This window comes from Bubalus kerabau, chromosome 11, assembly GCF_029407905.1.
Source record: "Bubalus kerabau isolate K-KA32 ecotype Philippines breed swamp buffalo chromosome 11, PCC_UOA_SB_1v2, whole genome shotgun sequence".
Lineage (NCBI taxonomy): Eukaryota > Metazoa > Chordata > Mammalia > Artiodactyla > Bovidae > Bubalus > Bubalus kerabau.
In genome coordinates, this window is record NC_073634.1 from 33465465 (window position 1) to 33488740 (window position 23276).

Here is a 23276-nt window from a genome sequence, read left to right on the forward strand (position 1 = left end):
TTCACTTTCATGCATTGGAGGAGGAAATGGCAACCCACTCCAGTGTTCTTGCCTGGAGAATCCCAGGGACGGGGGAGCCTGATGGGCTGCCGTCTATGGGGTCACACAGAGTTGGACATGACTGAAGCAACTTAGCAGCAGCAGAGTCCCCCTTCAATACGGAATTTGGCTGGTTTGTGTAACCAAGAGGATATTATGGAAATAGAGTGTGCCTTTTGAATCCAGGTCATAAAAGACATGGCTTCCATCTTGGGCTCTTGGCCAGTTAGCTATATGGGAAGTCAGCTGCTATATCATAAGGACATTTAAACAGCGCTATGGAGAGACTCGTATGGCAAGGAAATCAGACTCAATATACATATGAGTAAGTCATTTTGGAAACGCATTCCCCTATCAGTCAGACTCTCCTTTCAAATGACTGAAAGTGTTGAAAATTTTGTATGTATTCTTTCTACCATGCATCATTAGATTTTATTTTTTGAACTGTATCAGTTAATTCTTTTCTAGTTTTAGGCCTATTGTATTTATGCTTATGGCAAGATGTAAAAGAAACTAGTCATCAGCATTGGTTTTTAGTAGAAGGGTCTAAGGAAAGTATGGTATAACGGAAGCCAGCGAGGGTAAGTTTAAGTGTGAATGAGCAACAGTGTCAAATGTTGCAAAAAAAAACTTGAAAATGGGGATATCCCTGTCAGTCCAGTGGTTAAAACTCCACACTTCCACTGCAGGGAGTGCAGGTCTGATATGGGTCAGGGAACTAAGATCCCACGTGCTGCATCTCACAGCCAAAAGAAAGAGAAAAAAAACTTGATTAGCATCAAGTAGCAGCCAAAAGATTAGAATTAAAAATATATGAACAGTGGTGTATTGCTAAATATTTAACAATTGGGTGAGAGTGAAGGTATCACTTTTGCCGATTTCCATGATATAAATATTTCTATCGTGGCCATTTTCAAGCTGCCAACATTATGTCATTAAGTGCAAAATTTGGACAAAAAGTGATAAATTCAAGTGAGATTGGGAGTGCTTGTGGTTTGTTTTTATTTTATTTTTTTAATAAACTACTGCTTGAATCAGTACCTCAAAATACTGATTTTTTTTCTTTTTCAATGTGCAAAAGGCAAGTAAGTTATACTTACTTCCATTAGGTTTGGCAACCTTGAAAAGCACTTTTTCTGATGAATAAATAATTGTCTGGAGATGATAATGTCAAAAAAGAAAGCAAGATGACAAAGGTCCAGGTCAAACTACAAGTTGATATAGATACCTAGTCACCTGCTATGGCTGCTGCTTAGCTCCCTGCCCTCATCCGTACCATAGTTACCACTCTCAAAAGATAGGCCTAAAAATCTTGGCTTGTTATTTATGAATTTTAAAATCAGAAAAGCTAGGCAAGGTGTTTTTGTTTTGTTTTTATGTTTTGAACATTAACATTGAAGTCTTAAAATCTGTTTTTCAAACTTTGTTATAAAAGCCAGACTGAAATATTTAATGTGAGAATTTAGCTGGGGAACATGAAATCATAAGTTTTGCCTGTACAATTTCAGGCTGTACATTTTCGTGGTGGTGATTTGCTTCAATAGCTGAATCCCAAGAAATGAAGTCATGCAAGCCACCATTGAAAGTTCACACTATGAGCAAGAATTATGAATGCCTTTTTAAATTCAGTGGTTCTAAAAACCACTGAAAAAGGTATTCAAGGGGGGGAAATATTAAAATGTACAGTGCAGGTACATGAAAACATTCCAGGAATAGTGAACTTTGTTTCTTCTCCCAATGTTCTTTACAAGTTCCAGTAAGATAAATCTTAAAAGTTCAAGTCTCAGTATATTCCTTATTTCTTCAGAACCTTCGGTGGTTCTTTACCAAATATGTCCAAAAGCCTTAGAGTTTCAAAATGCAAAATAGCACATGAGAGAATGCACATTTCCTGTTTCCACTGCACAAAAAAGCATTTCTTGTAATAGTCATATTCACTTTAAAATAGTACTTCTTAAACTCTTTAGTGTTTGTGTTCTGTCATCTAAGCACAACAATAAAGAGGCATAGTTTTTACCTGAGACTTAGATTTAAAAATAAGTTTTTTGCTTTAGACTCTAAAACATAGATTAGCAAATACATAATTCTATCTTGTTACTGATAGTTTGTGAACGGGCTCAGTGAACGGAAGTGCTGCCATGGTAACACAAAACAGACGGTTATTTGGAGACCTTACTCAAGATACTTAACTGCCCTGAACTGCAAGTTTTCAGTACTAGTGCTTCCAATTTGCTATTTCAAGGAAATACCAATTCTTCTGTGATCAAAACAATTTGCAGTTCTCTCACAATAGAATTTTAAAAGTAGATTTATGAACCAAACAGCTTCTGGGAGTATAATCTCAGGAATACCAAGATAGAACATGGTTAGAATCATTAAAATAATTGTCTTAGTCTATATATGAAAAATAATTTATGTATTTCTTTTCTGTATGAAACTGAAGTGGTTTGGGGACAAAGGATATTGTGGGTGCTATCACTTTTAAAGTTTTATTTCTCTATCTTCAGAATACACTTACCACTTAGGCCAAGTGATTGGAATTACATCTAATTTAAGATGGGATGGTCCATCACTTAATTCTAAAATACATGGGTAGAAATTTGACTTCCTTTGGAAAAAACTTAAAATTTCAATGTAGTTCATGTGATATCTTGCTGCTACAGGCCAGAAAAAGTTTCATCTGATAGTATAGTACGTTACTTTTCTGTATTACAGTATGATATGACACCATGGTTTTTCTTGTCCAATATATTTAAGTTGCTGGGATGTTAAAAACTGCCTTACACTCAATTACTATACTTTTCCTCACACGAAAGTGTTTTTCCCTTATCAGTTTAATTCTTGTTTATTTCTAACTTTTGTCTCATATTCAAAATTAATTAATTTTTGTTCTTATTGTTTATGTTTTTAAAAGTCCTTCATCTCTTAGAAGAAAAGAATAGGAAATAAACTGACTTTCTGCCATTTTCAGTATAACCTCTTGTATTCATTTACTTTGCAGCTCTGTCACTTACATAAAAATTATCTTATTTGAATCTCATCACAACTCAGTGAAGTGGTCTGTTTTTTTACAGATAAAATATGAATTAGAGGACAGATAGAGATTAAATTATTAGTCCAATGTCATGTAGCCAGTCAGTAAGCAGTGTTTTAAGATTTCACTTTTAAAACCTGTGAAACCGTTCTTTCATTATACTGTTCTGCTATAGTAGTTATGACATGATATTCAGAAATTTAAAAAAAAACCTCAGTAATAGACTAATGTTACTTTGAAAACAGTTCAGGAAATGGAAGCACCCTGGAATTCATCATATTATCTTCAGCAATCATAATAGCTTACATCATACGGGATTTTATACAAGCAGAAAGGAGCAGGGGTCAGTTTTACTGTTGTCTAGATAATTGTTAATGTTTTGAGGTATAATTCAAATTTTCAGAAGGGGTTTTTGAAATAGAAAAGATGTAATGTAAAAACAAAAATTAGTAGCAGTTTGAATCTCACTAATCTTGTGAGGAAATTTTGTACACCAAGGTGAGAAGAGTTCAGGTTATAACTTATATTTAACTTTTGATATTTATATCTTCAAAAGATTAAATATCTTCAAAAATATTTATTAAAATTTAATGTCAATATCTAGTCGAATAGAAGCAGAAAAACAAATTATTAGAGAATAAAAACAATGATATTAGACTGGAAGAAAGAGGAACAGTTTTCAAAACTGCAAAGAAAATGAACATAAAACATAGCAATAGTAGTATTTGGTGTTAAGGGCCTATGTCCAGAAGGTACTGTTTTATATATATTTTGAGCATACTAATACACAGAGAACCATAGACATTTTTCTAAAGGTTACACAGCTGTTAAGTGACAGAGCCAGGTTTCCAAAGGTAGGTATTGTACTCTTTTTCAAGGCTTGTACTCTTAACTTCTGTGCAAGTGGTGTTTAGCTCTGGGGAAGTGGGATGAGTTTGCAGTTGAACCTCCTCCTTGCATGACTGTGGGCTTCTATATGTAAGCTGTGGGTCCGTGTGGTACATTTGTTGGGATGTTCTTCTAGTCAAACTGTTCAGGTTGGTAGATAGGGATGGATGTTCAGCTAAAGAAATAGGATAGATGTATCCTTAAGGAAGAGTTAGCAGGTGATGTTACAGCTCCTGAAATCCTTCAGTTATTTCATTTAACTAGCTCAACTAATGTCTGTGCATTTGACCACATCCACTTAGTTTTTATGTTTTTCTTATGCCCTTTAAATCTGTAATTATAGTTTGGATATCTTTTTAAATTCAAGAGTGTTTGTAAATTTCCAAGTGGTCAGAGAATTTTGCAGTTGGGTTTTTTTTTTTCCCTTTTTGCACTAGAGTGACCTTTAAATAAGATTTATTTTTCTTCATGGTCTAATCAATGTTTGTAGTTTTTTCTACCAAAAAAAAAAAAATTTCTCAGTGTTAACATTAGGAAAGTATATTCTGTAAGAATTCATCAGTTACATCAGTGTTTTTAATACAAAACAGGTTTAAATAAAGCAAGACTATTTAGAACCCCCTCATAGCTCAATCAGTAAAGAATCTGCCTGCAATGCAGGAGACCCAGGTTCGGTTCCTGGGTTGGGAAGATCCCCTGGAGAAGGAAATGGCAACCCGCTCCAGTGTTCTGGCCTGAAGAATCCCCATGGACAGAGGACCCTGTCAGGCTACAGTCCATGGGGTCACAAGAGTCGGACATGACTTAGCGACTAAACCACCACCAATCTGCTAATATGCAGTGTGACCTAAGAAGAAAGGAGGTAAAACACGCAGCATTTTCAAACCTCTTTGAAGGAATTATCTCCTGGTCTGGCCTTTCCCCTGCACATTAGATCATTTTAGTGATATTCTTCAGGTATATTGTCTGTTTACCTTCCCGGTGAGCTGTTCCTTCATATTAGAGGAACTGTGGAGCAGGCAAGACATTCTTTGAGTCATCTCTCATTTGCCATTTAGTGGGCACTTATCTTTATATTTTCTCTAGTTTCCAATAATCATACATTTCTATTATTTTTAGATTCTTATGACTATTTCCATGAAATCTGGGCTTGTGTACCCTTTACCTTATTATCCAAAAGGCCCTCAAATGTTGTAACTTAACCATATTGAGGATAGGGATGGTACTTTTTCCTCTTTTTTACCTTTTACAAGAGTCTTTTCCATCCCTCAGTTTTTTATTTTACTCTCTGAGACTTTTGCCATCTCTTCATTAAATTGTTTGCTTTGAATTTAAGCAGTTTAAATGGGAAAATAAACACTAGTGTTAATGCCATAAAAATAATTATTTTTGGATGCATCACCCAGTATCATATTGTTTAGCACTTTGGGGGGAATGACACCACCTAATTGAAGGGCCATCATGCATAGCCCTTCATGCTGTTCTCTGCATAGCTTGGTGTTGTATCATTCTCACAAACTGTGATGTGAATGTGAATGGTGTGTCCTAGAGTGTTGTGGTCTTGTGGCCCTATGCACCATGCACTGTGCAGAGTACTCTACGTGTAATTAAATCTATGGAACAACCCTGTGAGGTAGGTACTATTATTATCCGTACCTTCCAAATACGGTAATAATGACCCAGAGAAATAGAAGTTAGTTAACCTTCCTAAAGTTACACAGCGGGTAAATGGCAGAGCTGGAGATAGGAACCCAGGCTGTCTGCCTCCAGGGCTTTTAATCACACAGTTCATTGCTGGCAAGTTTAGTTCAGTGTTTGCATTGTATTCAAAAGGTGCTATTGGGTTTTGTTTCCCCACACACTTAGGAAAAACATTCAGACACTTTTTGTGTCTGATTCCAGGTTACTAATTCTTATGTAATTTATTTTAGGTTAATGGAAAAGGTTCCTTATGGTGTGTTGATCCAGAATATAAACCCAACCTTATGCAGGCACTGAAGAAGCAACCTTTCTCCTCAAAATCCACATTTTACAGCCCTCCTGCATCACCACAAAGGTACAAGATCTAAGATGTAAATGTCAGTGGCAATATATAAGATTTCATTATATGAGATGGAATAACTTAAGTTGTGGGGTTTTTTTCATCTTTTTTTTTTTTTTCGAATTACATAGAGAATTATTTACTGATAAGACATTAGACTAAGGCATTTTTACTTATTAAGAACCAAGATGTTGGGTAATTGAGAGCATAAATTCTGCAAAATGTATTAATAATTAATAATGTATTCTAACTAAACTCTGAAGATAGTGATAATTTGAATTCAGGTATAACCTGAAACCTTTTTGTAAAGATCAGATCATTTACATTGTCTGCAGTACTAATACTGACCTAAAGACACAAGAAAATAGAAGTATATTTAAAATTTTTTAAATAAGGTAGTTTGTTTGCAGCATTTATATATACACTTATATTCGTTTTTCTATTTTAAGATTTTTTCTCTTCACAGCATGTTTAATATTTGAAAATTATGTTCCAGTCTCAAATTTTTAAATGTCAAGTAAAATAATGCTTTGGATTTTTATTTGATTTGTTTCTGTTGGCATATATGCTTTTCCTTGGCCTTTTGTTTTCTAACTCAGTGATCATTAAATTGATCTTATAGCTTTCCCATTTTAAGTCAAATCTGAAAATGATGACTTTAAATCTGACTGTTGCCTTTGAAAGAAGCCTTTAGAATCTTTATTTTTAAATTCTATTATATATATTCATTTGAGTTGAAAATGACAGTTTTGTCAAAATACTTTTAAGGGTAGTCTATAAAAAGATTTTTAAAGCTTTTTAGTAAAATAATTGAAAAATTTGAAACATTCACAAAAGTAGAAGAGTGAACTCCCATTTGCAGCAGTTACCAACATTTCATGTAGTGTTTAAGGAATTAAATATAGAGGAGTGTTTGTAGCTGATACAGTTTTAAAAGTTAGCCTAAAGTTGACATTTCAGCAATATATATACATACATACTTATTGAGATTTAAGCTTATTTACCATATTAGTAGATTAGAAGGATCATTGTGACAAGAACTAGTTTATCCTTATGAAATGAAACTCTGAAAAGATGTTATCAGAGTTTATACTTTCATTGTTTGGGAGTTGATACTTTCCTTAGTATTGCTGCTTGTGAGATGTCCTAGTTTAAAAGAACAGTAGTTGGGAAACTAATGGTAAGTTCTGTTGATACTGCTTTTATGTTTTATTTAGCAATGCTGTTTTTTATTAAAAATTAAATGGGGGAATTGGCACAGTTTTTTTGTATACCATCAAAAATACACTTTCCTGTGCCTTTGATATGATACATTTTCATGTTTTCATTTTTTATATGTTTAAATGTTAAATAAAGATGATTTTGTGGTGTAAAAACAGGTAGATAAACAGCAGCATAGAGGTTGTAATCTTTGACTTTAAAATATTTTTAGAACTATTTTCTCTTTATTATTATTGGACAGAATGACAGTTCCATCTGACATGCCTTTGTGTAGCCCTTTCATGCCATAATTGGTTAAGTCTGAGGAAGAGAATGAACTATAGTGTATATGAAACTGTGATTAAGAAATAGACTTTTAATTTAGTTAGCCAAACAGATTTTTTTTTAAATACTATCACAAATTCCAAAGAAGAGGAAAGTTTGTTCCAAAAATATTTTAAAATTTTTGAAATTTAAATAAAGAAACTGCTGGTCTCTTTTTCATAAATATAGAAATTTTAATTTGTAATTAATATTTTTAATTAAATCAGGAACTTTTTTTTTGTCATCACCATACAGTCTTCTTTAAACATTGTTTTAATAAACACTTTCATTTCTGTAGTAACACCTATATTAATATCTTATCAAACTTAGGCATCCAGTGTAGAATCAAACAGTAACTATTATGTATTGTCTGTTGTTCTGGGCATTTTAAATTTAATGTTCTTATTTAATTATCACAACAACCCTATGTGGGAGTTTTAATTATTCCTGTTTTACAGATGAAGAAACTAAAGGGTTAATTATTTTGCCTAAGAACGCCCAAATAGTTGTGATTTAAACTTGGATCTTATGCTCTTTCTGCTTTGGCAGACTCTTGCTAAACTGAATAGTATTAGCAAAGAAAACAAGGTAAAAACTGTTTTTTATTGTACAAACTAGTTGTATTTGTAACTAAGTTTTATACAATGTGAAAAAAAGTTTTTTTTAATAAGTATGCTTGTCTTATCTCTTTTTTCAGTGGTTCTTTATCACCTCACTACTTAAGCTCTGTACTCAAGCAAAACCAGGTGCGAACTCTCAAAGGTATGTGAAAGATCAGTATTTTAAATCATAAGAACTCAGGTTAAAATCAGAATTTTTATTTAATTATTTTTTAATTATAAAAATATTGCCTGTTTATTATGGAAGGTTTAGAAAATAAAAAACATTTATAAAAAAGAAACTAAAACTTACCCTTTATTCTGCTGTTAACTTTTTAATTGGGCTATACTGGATGTACAATATTGTATGTTTCAGGTGTACAACATAGTTATTCACAGTTTTTCAGGTTATACCCCATTTATAATTATAAAATATCGACTGTATTCCGTGTGTTGTACAGTATATTCTTGAAGCTTAGTTATTTTTTACATAGTAGTTTATATCTCTTAATCTCTTACCCTATCTATTTTGCCCCTCTGCTGTTAACATTTTTAATATAATTGCTTTGGTCCTTTTTATGCCTTACACGAGAATAGATATGTTTGTATGCATGCCCATGCATGCACATACCACCCACCACCTCCCAAACACACTCTTTCTCTAAGTACTTGGATTATCCTGTGTATACTGTTTCATATCCCTGTTTTCATTTCCTTTTATTGTATGCTTTTCCTTGAAAATAGGGAAATATTTCTTAGTAATGCGATAAGTACTGAATCATCTTTTCAAGTCTGTCGGACTAGAATAGCTGACAAACTATGGCCCGTGGCCAAGTCTGGCTGCCACTCGTTCTGTTACGGCCTTGGAGTTAGGGATAGCTTTACATAATTATTTTATAGATTAGGTGTACTGCTGCTGCTACTGCTAAGTTGCGTCAGTCGTGTCCAACTCTATGCGACCCCAGAGATGGCAGCCCACCAGGCTCCCCCGTCCCTGGGATTCTCCAGGCAAGAACACTGGAGTGGGTTGCCATTTCCTCCTCCAATGCATGAAAGTGAAAAGTGAAAGTGAAGTCGCTCAGTCGTGTCCGACTCTTAGCGACCCCATGGACTGCAGCCCACCAGGCTCCACCGTCCATGGGATTTTCCAGGCAAGAGTGCTGGAGTGGGGTGCCATTGCCTTCTCCCAAGATTAGGTTAAAGAACTATAATTTAGGAAGAAAGCAATAAGCTTTCAAAAGCTAACTTTTGAACTTGGTTGACATTTAAAAAGTAGATCAAAATTTTGAATTAGTTGTTTTTTCCTCTACTCATAGTTAATATTATAGGTTAGTGTTCCTCACATTGCTGCTTTGGAGCTTGCAGATGTTACTCTGACCTATAAAAATAAAAATTATCAGATGAAAAGCCTTTCTGTGTATCAGAGACATTTTGGCTCTTTAAAACTACACTAAGCCAAGCCTAGGAAACATATGATGATGGTCTGTAAAAATAAGGGAGGGAAAGAGTGTGAAAAGCTTAAGAGAATTCTGCAGAGAAGTTAACGGAATTAGTCTGCTTCAGATAATATTGTGACTGAACATAAGGCAAGTACCCATTTTCCTGTTACCTACATGAGTAAATGTGCTCTCTTCATGTTTTGGTATTGCTGATACTTCCTTTTTCTTTTTATTACTTCAGTAAATTCTGACCCTTAGTCTTTTAAGCTTTAGCTCATATGCACATTTTGAGAACATTTTCTGTCTTGAATTCTGGGGTTTATTTAGAATTTCTTCTTGTTCTTGTTCTATTCCATCCGAATTCTGCTTCTTCCTTTGGGGATCAGCTTGCACAAGGAGAGCATAGGTATTTTTTCATCTAATGAGTTGTATGTATTATCCATCATCTCTCATACGTTTTAGGAGAAAAATGAAATACTGTACCACACAAAAACTGAGAAATTTTATATTTAAATCAGGTTGATTTAGCACATATACATAGATTCTGAGGAAATTTGCTTTTTCTTAACTCTTGGTATCTTTTTTCTAGGGAAAAGTTTGAAAAAATATAGCAATAAATTGATTAAACATTCAAGTACTTGTTGAATTCATCCATTGTGCTAATCACTGAATTCTGGGTGCCTTGGGATATGCAGAAAGAGACCCAGGCCCTAGTCTCAGAAATATACAGTCTAATTGAAGAATTAATTCTTGTTTAATTGATTAGAATTGTACAGAATACACTGGGAGAAAAGGAAGTGGGTGGCAAATTAAGCTTAGAGGTAGGTCGGGAAAGGCCTCTTTGAGAAGAAAGTGTGATGCCTGAGCTCTGGGCCTCAAAAGTTGGACAGATACTTAACCTTGGTTAGAGGTTTGGTCTGGGACAGTTGCTAGGAACTGCAGATTGGTAAGCATGGCTGAAACCTAAGAGCATAGAAGACTAAGTAAGTAGCCTTGGTCCTGTAGCTGTAGATGTGATCGTTTAGCATGGGCAAGGCAAATGAAAAAGTTTAAGCAGGCATTAGCCAAATCAATGGAGAAGGAAATGGCAACCCACTCCACTGTTCTTGCCTGGAGAATCCCAAGGACGACGGAGCCTGGTGGGCTGCTGTCTTTGGGGTTGCACAGAGTCGGACACGATGGAAGTGACTTAGCAGCAGCAGCAGCCAAATCAAGGAGAGCTTCTGTAGTATAATGAGTTGGAACTTCTTCCTGTAACTGTAACATTAGTTTACATTGAGTTCCTGACTATGGTGTTTTGCTTGTATTATTTCATTTAATTCTTACAACAACTCTTTGAGGTTTTGTTACCCTCTTTTACAAATAAGGAAATTGAACTTTGGAGAGATTAAGTAACTTTCTTAAGGTTACACAACTAGTAAATGGTATAGCAGGAACTCTGATTTCAGAGCCTGCAATCCTACCAGATATGAGGAGTTAGGGGAACTACTGAAGGTCTTTAAAGAATAAGGTGACATTGTCAGTTTTGTGTTTTGTAAATATCCCTGAAATTTCACTGTTGGCTCTAACTTTGTTGTTGTTGTACAGTTGCTCAGCCATATCTGACTCTGCGACCCCCTGGACTGCTGCATGCTAGGCTTCCCTGTCCTTCTCCATCTCTCAGAGTTTGCCCAAACTCATGTTCATTGAGTCAGTGATGCCATCCAACCATCTCATCCTCTGTCATCCTCTTCTCCTCCTGCCTTTAGTATTTCCCAGCATCAGAGTCTTTTCAAATGAGTCAGTTCTTCACATCAGGTGGCCAAAGTATTGGAGCTTCAGCTTCAGCATCAGTCCTTCCAATGAAAATTCAGGACTGATTTCCTTTAGGATTGACTGGTTGGATCTCCTTGCATTCCAAGGGATTCTCAAGAGTCTTCTCCAACACCACACTTTGAAAGCATCAGTTCTTCAGCACTCAGCCTTCTTTATGGTCCAACTCTTACACTGGTACATGACTACTGGAAAAACCATAGCTTTGACTATATGGACCTTTGTCGACAAAATAATGTCTCTGCTTTTTAATATGCTGCTAGGTTGGTCATAGCTTTTCTTCCAAGGAGCAAGCGTCTTTTAATTTCATGGCTGCAGTCACTGTCCACAGTGATTTTGGAGCCCAAGAGTCGAATATAAAATTCATCTGTCACTTCATAGAATTATCCTTTTTAAAATCTCCTCTGTTTTGCTCATCTGGCCAATAGCAATGTTACAGTATTCTATAACAGGCAGCAGGAGGCAGAGAAATCTCATACTGAGATAGCAGAACAAAACCTTTATCGGTCAATATTTTGATTTGGTGTGGGTTTGTAGTAAATTCATGTGTTGAAAAATATTTATTGAGTGCACTTGTGTGCTAGTCACTGCTCTAGGCACCAAGGATGCATCAGTGAACAAAGAAGACAAAAATGGAACCATATTCTAATTAGTAAATTTTAGTATTTATACTTAAGCACTAAAGTATATGTAGCGTATTACAAGCAAGTATAAAATTCAGATAGTTAATGATGAAGGTAGGAACTAAATGCAAATCTAATTTCAAATTTAAGTTTACAAATTTGCATAATTTGTATCTTAATTAAAGTGAAAGTAAACTGGTAGTTCAAACAGCTTCACGTACTGGTAATTTATTGAAATCACTCTCCTACTTTTAAGAATCATGAGAAACAGCTTCCTCGTTTGGATGCTCTGTAATTGTGTATACTGGTTTTGATAAAGACAGTAAATCCTGCTGTAGTTGATACTTGGCTTATAATCATTTAAATTCTGCCACTGTGGTTCTTTTATCGTTCCTTAAGCAAATGGACTGAGAATCAGGTAATAGAAACTTGTCTTATTATAACTCTTACTTTCACATAGTTAAAACTGCTGTCTTTTTAATTTTCTCTCAATTATTGTTAATAATTTCTTAGCATCAAGGCTAAGAAAATATAAACTAGGAAGAACAAGTTAACAGTTTTGACAGAGATTTGTTTGAACCAGTTATTAAATCAGTAGCATATTTTGAACTCTAGTCAGAACTATCGGAGAAGGCAATGGCACCCCACTCCAGTACTCTTGCCTGGAAAATCCCATGGATGGAGGAGCCTGGTGGGCTGCAGTCCATGGGGTCGCTAAGAGTCGGACCCGACTGAGCAACTTCACTTTCACTTTCCACTTTCATGCATTGGAGAAGGAAATGGCAACCCATTCCAGTGTTCTTGCCTGGAGAATCCCAGGGACTGGGGGTCCTGGTGGGCTGCCGTCTGTGGGGTCACACAGAGTCGGACACGACTGAAGTGACTAAGCAGCAGCAGCAGCAGTCAGAACTATGAAGGATAAAAAGGGAACTATTTAATGCTGTTTAATATGACTTTTAACAGGTTATTTTTGTTATTATTTAACTCATTGTTTGGATGGCTCTCATGGCTCTAATGACAAATGACTTTAAGCTGGAAGTGAATTATTGGATTAAATAGTGTCAGAGAAAATATATACAAAAGACTTTATAAAAAAATGAAATTTTCATCCTGAATATGTTAGATAATATAGCTAATAATATGTTTATTGAGAACACAGAGCCATCTTTAAAATTGCAAAAGGTATTGAGTTGACCAAAAAGTTTTTTTGGATTTTTCAGTAAGATGTTATGGAAAAACCTGAACAAACCAACCCTATACTTATTAATAAAAAAAAATCATAAACATAAACATTATAACATTATAAACATAAACATTATAAACAATATAAGAAAAACATTATAAAGTGTTTTTAGCTGTGGCAATAAGTAAGTCTTAAGTTTAATTTTAATACCAAAACTGATTTGGTACTATAAATAAGAATTGTAAAATCTACACAGGTTTGTTGCTTTTGTTCCAAGAAGTTCAAGAATGTACTTTGGACAAATCATTGATAACTAGGTGGTAGTGGTGTTTATTGAAGTATAGTTGATTTACAGTGTTGAATAGGAGACTTCTCTGGTGGTTCATGGTATTGGAAGTGGTTCACACTTCCAATACCATGTTAGATAATCAGGTGTTTTTGATTACCAGAGGGGATCATTTCTCTGGTGCTTATTTTAACATTGAAGTTAAACTTTTTTTGAGGTAATTGAGAAGATGTTGTGGGAAGCATATTTAGCGAATGTTCTAAATCAAACAAAGTCAAATGTAGATAAAATCCTTTTGCAAAGAAGTAATTTCATGTTGACTATTCAAATTAATTTGGCTTAACAAATTCCTAAAAGAATTTGTATTCAAAGAACAATTTTCCTGTCATTTCTACTGTTACAGAAAGTGAAAGAATTAGTTGCTCAATTGTATCTGACTCTTTGAGACCCCATGGACTATCACCCTCCAGGCTCCTGTGTCCATGGAATTCTCCAGGCAAGAATATGGAGTGGGTTACCTTTCCCTTCTCCAAGGGATCTTTCCAACCCAGGGATTGAAACCCAGTCTCCTGCATTGTGGGCAAGATTCTTAACCTTCTGAGCCACCAGAGAAGCCCCTATACACACTATAAAGATATACTAATTTTTAAAGTTAAAAATCTATTGTAGGGGCTTCATTTACAAGATTAATAAATTTCCTGAAATTGTTTACTTGTTATAATGCATTTCAGTATTAGATTCTTTCCCTCACCACCATTCCCCCTTTTTAAAAAAAAAAAAAGATTTTTTGTTTTTTATTAAAAGAAAACAAAATCATTTCATGGAGCAGAAGTCTCTCTGTTAGTATAATGCCAGGCAGGTTGCGTCCTGCACAAAGGACACCCGGCTGAGTCAATGATGAGCTGATTTCAGAAGGACTGGACCACACCCAGTCCTCAAGCTGTGTGCCCTGGTTTAAGAAGCATTCACCTGGAGGCCAGTTGCTTTTTTTCCAGTTCACACAGAGATACAATATGGGCTAGAGCTCTACTAGCTTTTTTTCTTTTAAGACATATTAGAATACTGAACTCTATTATAGTCAAGTCTCATTCTAAAAGATGGGAATTGGAGAGGTCTTCGTTTTACTAGCGTCTATGGCTGTGGCATGTGGGAATCATTGATTCAAGTTCTTTTTAACTTGATTTTTTTTTTTTTCCTGCCTGAAATGCTTTTTCTTTGAATATCTTCATGGTTTCCTTTCTTTCACCTTCCTGAGGTTTTTGCTCAACTATTACCTTTCCTTGAGGCCTTCCCTAACCTCTGTATTTAAAGTTGCAACTACCTTTCCCCACATTCTCTGTCTTCCTTCCCTCCAATTTTCTTCTCCCTATTGTTTATCTCTCAGAAGTTGTATTTCTTTGTGTTCTGAGAGTCAGGGATTTTCCTGTTTTGTTTTCAGCCTGGAGTGTGAGATAGGACACTCAATTTATTGAATGAGTAACAAAATAGAGAATTTCTGTTATACTCAATAATTTCCTGCAAAATTTCCTACTCTAATTATAGATACTTGGTAAGTTTTGAGGGATGATGAGATTACAAATTGAAGGCCTGGATTCTGGAGGTAGACTGCACAGGTTTAAATCCCATCTCTATCGTTCCTAGAGATCCCTCTTTGTCCATTTTCTCATCTTTAAGATGAAAATACTAATAGTACCACATCATAAACTTATGAGAGTGAGATGACTTAATAATACTTAGAACATGCCAAGGGTTTAGTAATTTGGTGATAATCAGCTTAATCTAAAGAAAGGAGATGTGGCAGAGATACAATATATTCTTCACTCATTTATCAGGGAACTACTGTTTGTTCCAGGTATTATGGAATATAGAGAATAAGACATGATTCTTACCTTAAGGGAGCTGACAGTCTAATTGGAAAGAATTCATATAGAAACTCTGATTAATGAGATTGCACTTTATTCAAGGGAGAAGAATATGTGCTTTCTCATAGCAACAATCTTCTGATTTACTTAAACCTATTTTTTAAGGTCATAACATTTCCTGCCTTTACAGAGTTTGTGGTCAAGATGAGGAGGAAACAAGTCACTATCCATATGGCTTTATTATCTAAGATAATTTTATAATTAGATATTATAAATAAAATGTAAGATTTGGGGATAATAAAAATTTTCCAACTTTGAGGCAGAAATGGAATGTTTTTGAGTTTTGTTTTAAACCTATCCTTTATAATTAAAGGATATATAAATTATTATATAAATTATCCTTTATAACCTGTCTTTTAAAATTTGTAAACATTTTCTAACTTTTCCTTCACATTTTAGATTGTACCATTTTACTTTTATTCGATTACAGTTATAAAGGCTAACAGATTGCCAGGATGTAGAGGAACTGCTAGTGCAAAAGAAGATATGAGAGTGTAACGACCTCTGGAATAGAACCTGCTGGTTTTACCAGCCTATTAAAATCCATTTTTCTTATGGAATATCCATAATTGTAGTACTTATAGGCTTGCATGTGATTATGACTAAAGACAGTGCTAATATTTATGTGTGTTCTTAGCTAATTTAATCTGTTTAAGGGCAGTCCTTATTGAAATGCAGGTCAGGTTCTTATTTTCATTGTGAATAATTAAAGAGGAAGACTTTCATTATCTCTGCTGCTGCTGCTGCTGCTAAGTCGCTTCAGTCGTGTCCGACTCTGTGCGACCCCAGAGACGGCAGCCCACCAGGCTCCCCCATCCCTGGGATTCTCCAGGCCAGAACACTGGAATGGGTTGCCATTTCCTTCTCCAATGCATGAAAGTGAAAAGTGAAAGTCATGTCCGCTTCAGTCGTTCATGTCGCTCAGTCGGGTCCGACTCTTGGCGACCCCATGTACTGCAGCCTACCAGGCTCCTCCGTCCATGGGATTTCCCAGGAAAGAGTACTGGAGTGGGGTGCCATCGCCTTCTCATTATCTCTAGTGCCTCTCAATTCTCCTTTATACAGTATTGTTCATAATTTTAAATGAACAAAAGTAGATACAAAATAATAAGTCTTGTTTTGTACATTTATTTGTATGTGTTTGTGTCTTTGTATATATATGATATCTATATATATGTGTGTGTATAATTTACATATGTTATATACATTATACATTTTTTTTAAGTAGAAAATACACCAAAACCTTAATGTTGGTTACCTTTGGGTACATGCATACACTATAATAGCCTCTTTTTTATAAAGAACATTAATATTATCACTCTTTTCCTTTTTTAGAATCTGATATTGATGCTGCCACTGCAATGATGCTTTTAAATACTTCTATAGAACAAGGAATTTTGGAATGTAAGCAATCATGCTTTTCTTTTTTGTGAGCACCTTTCAAATGTCATTTAGGACAGGCAGAATTACTTCTTTCTAACTAGGTTGTGTTTTCATCTGAATAACTTAGTTTCTGTTTTATTTTCTTTTAATTTATGTGAGCAGTTGTGAAATTGAGGTTAATGCTATGATACTTCTTGTTACATTGACCAAGAAATGAAGAAATAAATATCATGTTTAGAAATTAAGCTTAAAGATTTAAAAGTGAAAATGGAGATGTCCCTGGTGGTCCAGTGGACAAGACTCTGCTCCCAATGCAGGGGACCCAGGTTCAATCCCTGGTTAGGGAACTAGATCCCATATGCTGCAACAAAAGATCTCACATGCCACAATGAAAGGCTGAAGATCCCACATTCTACAGCTAAGACCTGGTGCAGCCAAATAAATAAATAAAAATAAATATTATTAAGAAATGAATAAAAGTAAAAATCAAAGCTATGAATAAGAAAACATAGAAAGTATGCTTATAACCTTGAAATGAGAAAAGCTATCTTTGACATACAAAGTGCAAAATCCATAAAAGCTTGTGTAAATTTAATTAAACATCAAACTCTTATTTATAGTTCTGACGACAGCAGATACCTGTAAGAAAAGTAACACAAGCATAGTACTGGGATGACGTATTTCTTCACTGTATGTAGCAGACAAAGGAATAATGTTGAGTATACATATGTGCACAACAGAAAAAGATTCTGTAGGTAAGAAATAAGAAAATGGTTCAACAAAATATATGAATAGCTAGGCCTCGGAGGAGGAAATATACAGATGGATAGCGCACATTTGAAAAGATACAGCTTCTCTAGAAATCAAGGAGATGCAAAATGAAACAATATTGAGATAATAACTTTTTGTCATGAGATTATGAAAAATTAAAACGATTGATAATATTAGAGGTTAAGTATAGGAACTGGGTGTTGTCACACAATGTAGGATATAAATTAATACAACTATTTTGGAAGGCAATTTGGAAACACCAACTAAAATTTAAAATGTATATATTTTTTGCTTAGTAATTCTATTTCTTTTTATCTCTCCTAGAAAAATTCCATATGTGTAAGAAAAAGCATGTAGAGGATTTTCATTGCAGTATTACTTGTAATAGTTAAAAACTGGCAACAACCTAAATATCAACAAGTAAATTGTTAGCTAACCAGTGACACATTAATATTGAGGCATTTTCTACAAGCAGCTTGAAATAATTGTATTTTCCATGGGAAGGTCAAGACATACCATTAAATGGTTTAAAAATATTTTAGATTGATTCCTACAGGATGATGGTCTGCATAAAATTTAAAGACCCACGAAACACCACCAGTCTAAAGCACTTATTCAGGAGTGATATAATAGTTTTAAATGGCCTGTTTCTGCAGTCAGATGCATTTGATTTACTGATGGAAGCTTTATTTTCCACAGGTGAGAAGCCTCTGCCTCTTAAAACAGCAATGCAAAAAAAGAGGAGTTATAGCAATGCATTCAATCATTCCAGTGCTATGCGATTACATGAGAGTGATTCTTTAGCCACCAGCATTGATCCAAAAGAAGACCACAATTACAGTGCAAGTAGCATGGCAGCACAGCGTTGTGCGTCCAGGTCTAGTGTGTCTTCTCTGTCTTCTGTGGATGAGGTGTATGAATTTATCCCAAAGAGTAGCCATGTAGGAAGTGATGGCAGTGAAGGATTTCTCAGTGAAGAAGACACAGACGTTGATTATGAAGATGATCCACTTGGAGACAGTGGCTATGCATCGCAGGCTTGTGCAGATACCACTGAAAAGGGGCAGCCAGACAAAAAGATGCGAAAACAAGCATGTCAAGAAATTGATGAGGAGCTCAAAGAGGCAGCTGGATCTCTGCTCCACCTTGCTGGTATTCGTACATGTCTAGGTTCTCTAATAAGTACTGCAAAGACACAGAATCAAAAGCAGAGGAAAAAATAGAAATACTTACTAGTGTGAAATTATTTTTAAATGCGGCAATACTCTTCTACTTAATTCTTTACAAGGGATATCAAAGCCATAATGGACTTCTTTTGTTTTAGGGTGGGGGAGGGGTGCTAATTGTTTATTTCAAAATATTTTTGTTTTTTGAATTTTTATTAAATAGTTGCTGTTAGGATCATGTCCAATCATCAATATGATGTGAAATCCTAAATGCGTAATTTTTGTGATAAGTGTCTTCAAGATTGGAAATTTTATGTTAAAAAAAAAAAAAGTCCCGAGCCTCTGTCTTAAACTTGTAGGGAAGTCTTTTGTTCTGTTAATATGTCCAAGTGTAAGAACTGGCAACTCTTAACTTTTTTTTTCATTTTCTTTTCCTATCTGTAATTAACTATAGTTGCCAATCCAGCTAGAAATTTTGCTACTTTCTTTCTCCCATACTCCTCTCTTCACACGTGTAATCCAGTAGGATGAGATTTGAATATTTTATTTTGTCTTAATTTTTGTTTTTAATTATTTTTTGTTGACACATGAACAAAGTTGAATGTAAGTTGGAAAAGATCCTAAATGTCCAGAAAGTTCCTTTTGCATACATTGGCAAAGAGATAGCAAAAAGTTCTAAGATTTAGAAAAGGCAATTTTGTGATGTAATTTCATCTAAGAACTTCAGTTCCTGTTACAATATTATTTTTTTCAAATTTTTTAACTTCCCAGATATTCCATAGTGTTGATTAGAGCCATTTATTGGAGCCAAAGTGCTCTGCAACCATTATTTTGATTTTAGCCACTAGCTGTCTTTGCTGAGGAGAAAGTATCCAATGAAAGGATATAGCCATGGAGTCCCATTTAGGCACACTTTTGCAATAAGAGGATCTTTCATTGGCTTGTTAAATGTACTGCATTCTGAAAATTACATGAATGGAGTGTAATCTAATATAAACATTTGCATATGTGTTATTTATGTCATCATAAATAAAGGTAGATCATTTAGGAAAAAACTTCTATTCAAGCTTTGTATGAATTAAATTGTATGTGCACCCAATTAAGTTAAAGGATTTAACAAAACTATAGAGATAAAATGCCTTCATGAATTTTAAAATTTGTATAAAATTTTATAAATCCTTTTAAGGAGGTAGTGTAATTATGTGCCATTAAATCCATCCTAAAAGATTTTGTTACTCTTCCAAATGTGTATTGCCCAAGGCCTTTTTCAGTACTTGAACAAATCTGCTTGTATGATACACATTTTTTCATATCATTTGTATAGCTTGACTATATCATTCAAAAAGGACAAAGGATACTAATAAAGTTAAACTTACTCATAATGTATTTTTTACAATGGCAAAAGCAGCTTTCTAAAAGTTCAGTCTCATGCTACATCTTGTTTCATAGACAATGACCTTGTTTTTATTTTCTGATAATTTCATATATACATATACATACATATACACATAAGCTTATGATTTTGGTTTGTTACTTTCAGCTGTTTCTATGATGATAAAGCATTTTTAAAAAAAGACATTTTTATTTTAACATGTAGAGTTTATTTGAGCATAACTGTCAAATGAGAACCATAATGAAAATGTCTTTTTCAGTTGTCAAGACATTAAGCCAGGGATAACAACTTTATCTGTCCTGTTTCCATGTTAACTGTAGTTGAACCTGGATAGCCACAGTGATAGAATTGCTGCTGTTGAAATTAATAATCTTTCAATTTGTTGATAATAAGTATGCAGGATGAGGTATTGAATTTTTTGTTCTTCATATATATCACATCTGCTGCATAAAATTGCTAACCTAAGTTAACATCTTTTACTATACACAGTGAATATAACACCAAAAATTGTTAAATTGTTTTATCACAGTATAAATAGTACACAGGGCTTCCCTGGTGCCTCAGTGGTAAAGAATCTGCCTTCTATGCAGGAGGCCCAGCTTCACTCCCTGGGTTGGGAAAATCCTCTGGAGAAGGGAATGACTACCCACTCCATTATTTTTGCCTGGATAATTCTATGGACAGAAGAGCCTGGGGCTACAGCCCATGGGGTTGCAGAGTCAAATACGACTGAGAGACTGGCACACAGACACACACACATACACACAAATAGTACACAGACTATAAAAATCATTTAATAACAAAATATTTTTAAGCTGTTTACTGTGGTCCTCTGGATTGACCTTATTAACAGTGTTTTAATGATCTGGTTCCACTTTGTTAACTGAAATTCTGTACTACAAATGTTCTCTCTGGTTCTTGTCCATTAGATCATTAGTCTTTGTAAGTAAAGGAAAATGATCTAAGATATAAGGAAGGGAGAAAGTCATTCTCAGTTCAAATAAAGATCTTTAAAGTTATTTTTGTCTTAATATAAATAGCAATAACTTTTAAACTTGATTTTCTTTCCCTCTTCATGTACTCTTAGCACAAATTTAAAAGTTATATTCATCACTAGCAAAGTCAATGAACTTTCACACTAAATGCTAACAGGAATAAGTTACAGGATGCTTTATTGAATTCTTATATAGAATTCACTGTATCACTTTCCATGTGCTGATTTACCAAGGCAGTTATTTTTAAGGGGAAGAACCTTTTTAATTACCATCCCCCTTTATTACTTCCATAGACATAATCCCATTCCTCAGGTGTATTGAGATAAAAACATGGCTAATAACCACCCAATTAAGGGAAGTCATTTCTAGTCCTATGGACTGGAAATTGTATTTCTAAGAATATATTACTAGCAAATTTTACTGTAATAAAAAACAACTTGGAAATCCTGGAAGGGTTCTGTCTTTTAAAATTGTGACTTAAGCTAACGTATAATTTGCCTTGCATCAATATAAATTGTTACAGCCAATCTCAGTTTATGACAGATCCCTAGTAGAAGTTTTAACAATTAATCTTCATCTTTCACATCCCAAATAGAATCAGTGTTTCATGAATATATATTTTTGAAATTTATTTGTGCAATATATAACTCAATTAGTTCATGTTTTATTTTACTTTTCAAATTCAGAGAAAGAAAATATTACATGGAAAATGAATTGATGGATCACCTCCTTTTTTCCACCCTTGAGCCTTTCCTATCCTCCTTATAACCAACATGGCTTCTCTTAACTTTGATTTCTTTGTATATAGTAAAGTTTAGAATATACATATTTTTTTCTTTTCCTATTCTCTGAGGCAGTGTGTAAAGGGTCATACTAGGTGGTCAGTTAAATATATGTTAGCCCAAATTCAAAGCTAGAGAAAGTGTTAAGGGGGGAGTGTGAGAGAGAGAGAGAGTGTGTGTGTGTGTGTGTGTGTGTGTGTGTGTGTGTCTTGGTAGACCAGGAGGCCTTTCTCAGCAATTTAAGCAATGGTTGTGAATACTTCCCAAAGCTGTAAAGACTATTGTCTTAAATACTACAGTAGCTTAACAACCTTTTGTGAAGACCATAGCATTTAATTAATTAAGAAACTTTGAGGCTTTCTGGTTTACATATATATATATTATAGTTTTTTTTGGTTTGAAATGTTATATAAGCTTTGATTTAAACAGAGTTTGCTTCAATACGTTAATGATGTAGTCAGAATATTTATTTTCTGAAAAACAAAGTATTTTGATGTTATACCTGCCATTTTTTCTTAAATCACACAATTTTTTTTGCTTCTGACTGCCAGTGCCAATGTCAAAATTGTTGTACATTTCTTATTAAGTGCTTAAAGTATTATGTTGCCATTAAATAGTGTATAAAAATGTGTAATTGCCAATTCATAGTAACTATAATTTATTTTTAAGTGAAAGTGTAAGAATGGTTTCTGATTTAAGAAATTTGAGTTATTAAACTGTGTCCTTATCCTTTTTTCTAATGTAGCATAAAAAGTTACCCTGAGTCTGAGTTATAACTGCCAGTCAGTGGATGGCCAGTCCAAGTGAACCACTTCTTAGTTGCCAGTCTTTGCTCATATTAAAAACAACTTAACAAACATTTAGTTTTTGTATCTAATCTCTGATTATTAAATTGTTTATAAAGTTTATTTTTACCAAAGAGATGCAATTCACTCTGATAAAGTATTACAGAATAAATGTTGTTTTATAACATTTTTGTGCTTTCTCTGTCTTTTGGGGGTTGGTAATACAGATGTAGGTGGTTTCATACTCCTACACACATACACTTTCCCCTCCAGTGTCACAAAGCTGGAGTCATACAGATGAAGGATAAAAGTTTTAATTTCAGAATGTTTTTAAAGGCTATTTTTTGAAAGTATTGTTTTTCCAAAGAACCAGATCTTAGTTTTAGATCTTTTCTATTGTTTTTTAGTCTCTGTTTCATTTATTTGTGCTATGATCTTTCTTTTTTTCTAGTGACTTTGGGTTTTGTTTGTTCTTCTTTTTTTCTTTTGTTTACCTATTCATCTATTGATAAACATTTCGGTTATTTCTGTCCTTTGGGTCTTGTACATAATGGGGCTGTGAACATTGGTGTACAAGTATCTGTTTAAATCCCTACTTTCAGTTCTTTTGG

At 34.3% G+C, this 23276-nt stretch overlaps 1 protein-coding gene across 7 annotated transcripts in view; it reads left to right on the plus strand.

The window, feature by feature from the left end:
• FOXN2 (forkhead box N2) overlaps nt 1-22852 on the plus strand; it is a 59303-nt gene extending 36451 nt beyond the window's left edge. For all 7 annotated transcript variants that reach the window (XM_055540040.1, XM_055540038.1, XM_055540039.1 and 4 more), the window contains 4 exons: nt 5893-6017; nt 8224-8288; nt 16726-16794; nt 18244-22852. In XM_055540040.1, coding sequence (XP_055396015.1) covers nt 5893-6017; nt 8224-8288; nt 16726-16794; nt 18244-18767 — 783 coding nt within the window. In that variant the 3' untranslated portion in view covers nt 18768-22852. The remainder of the gene's footprint in view (nt 1-5892; nt 6018-8223; nt 8289-16725; nt 16795-18243) is intronic.
• Nucleotides 22853-23276: the final 424 nt, after the last annotated feature.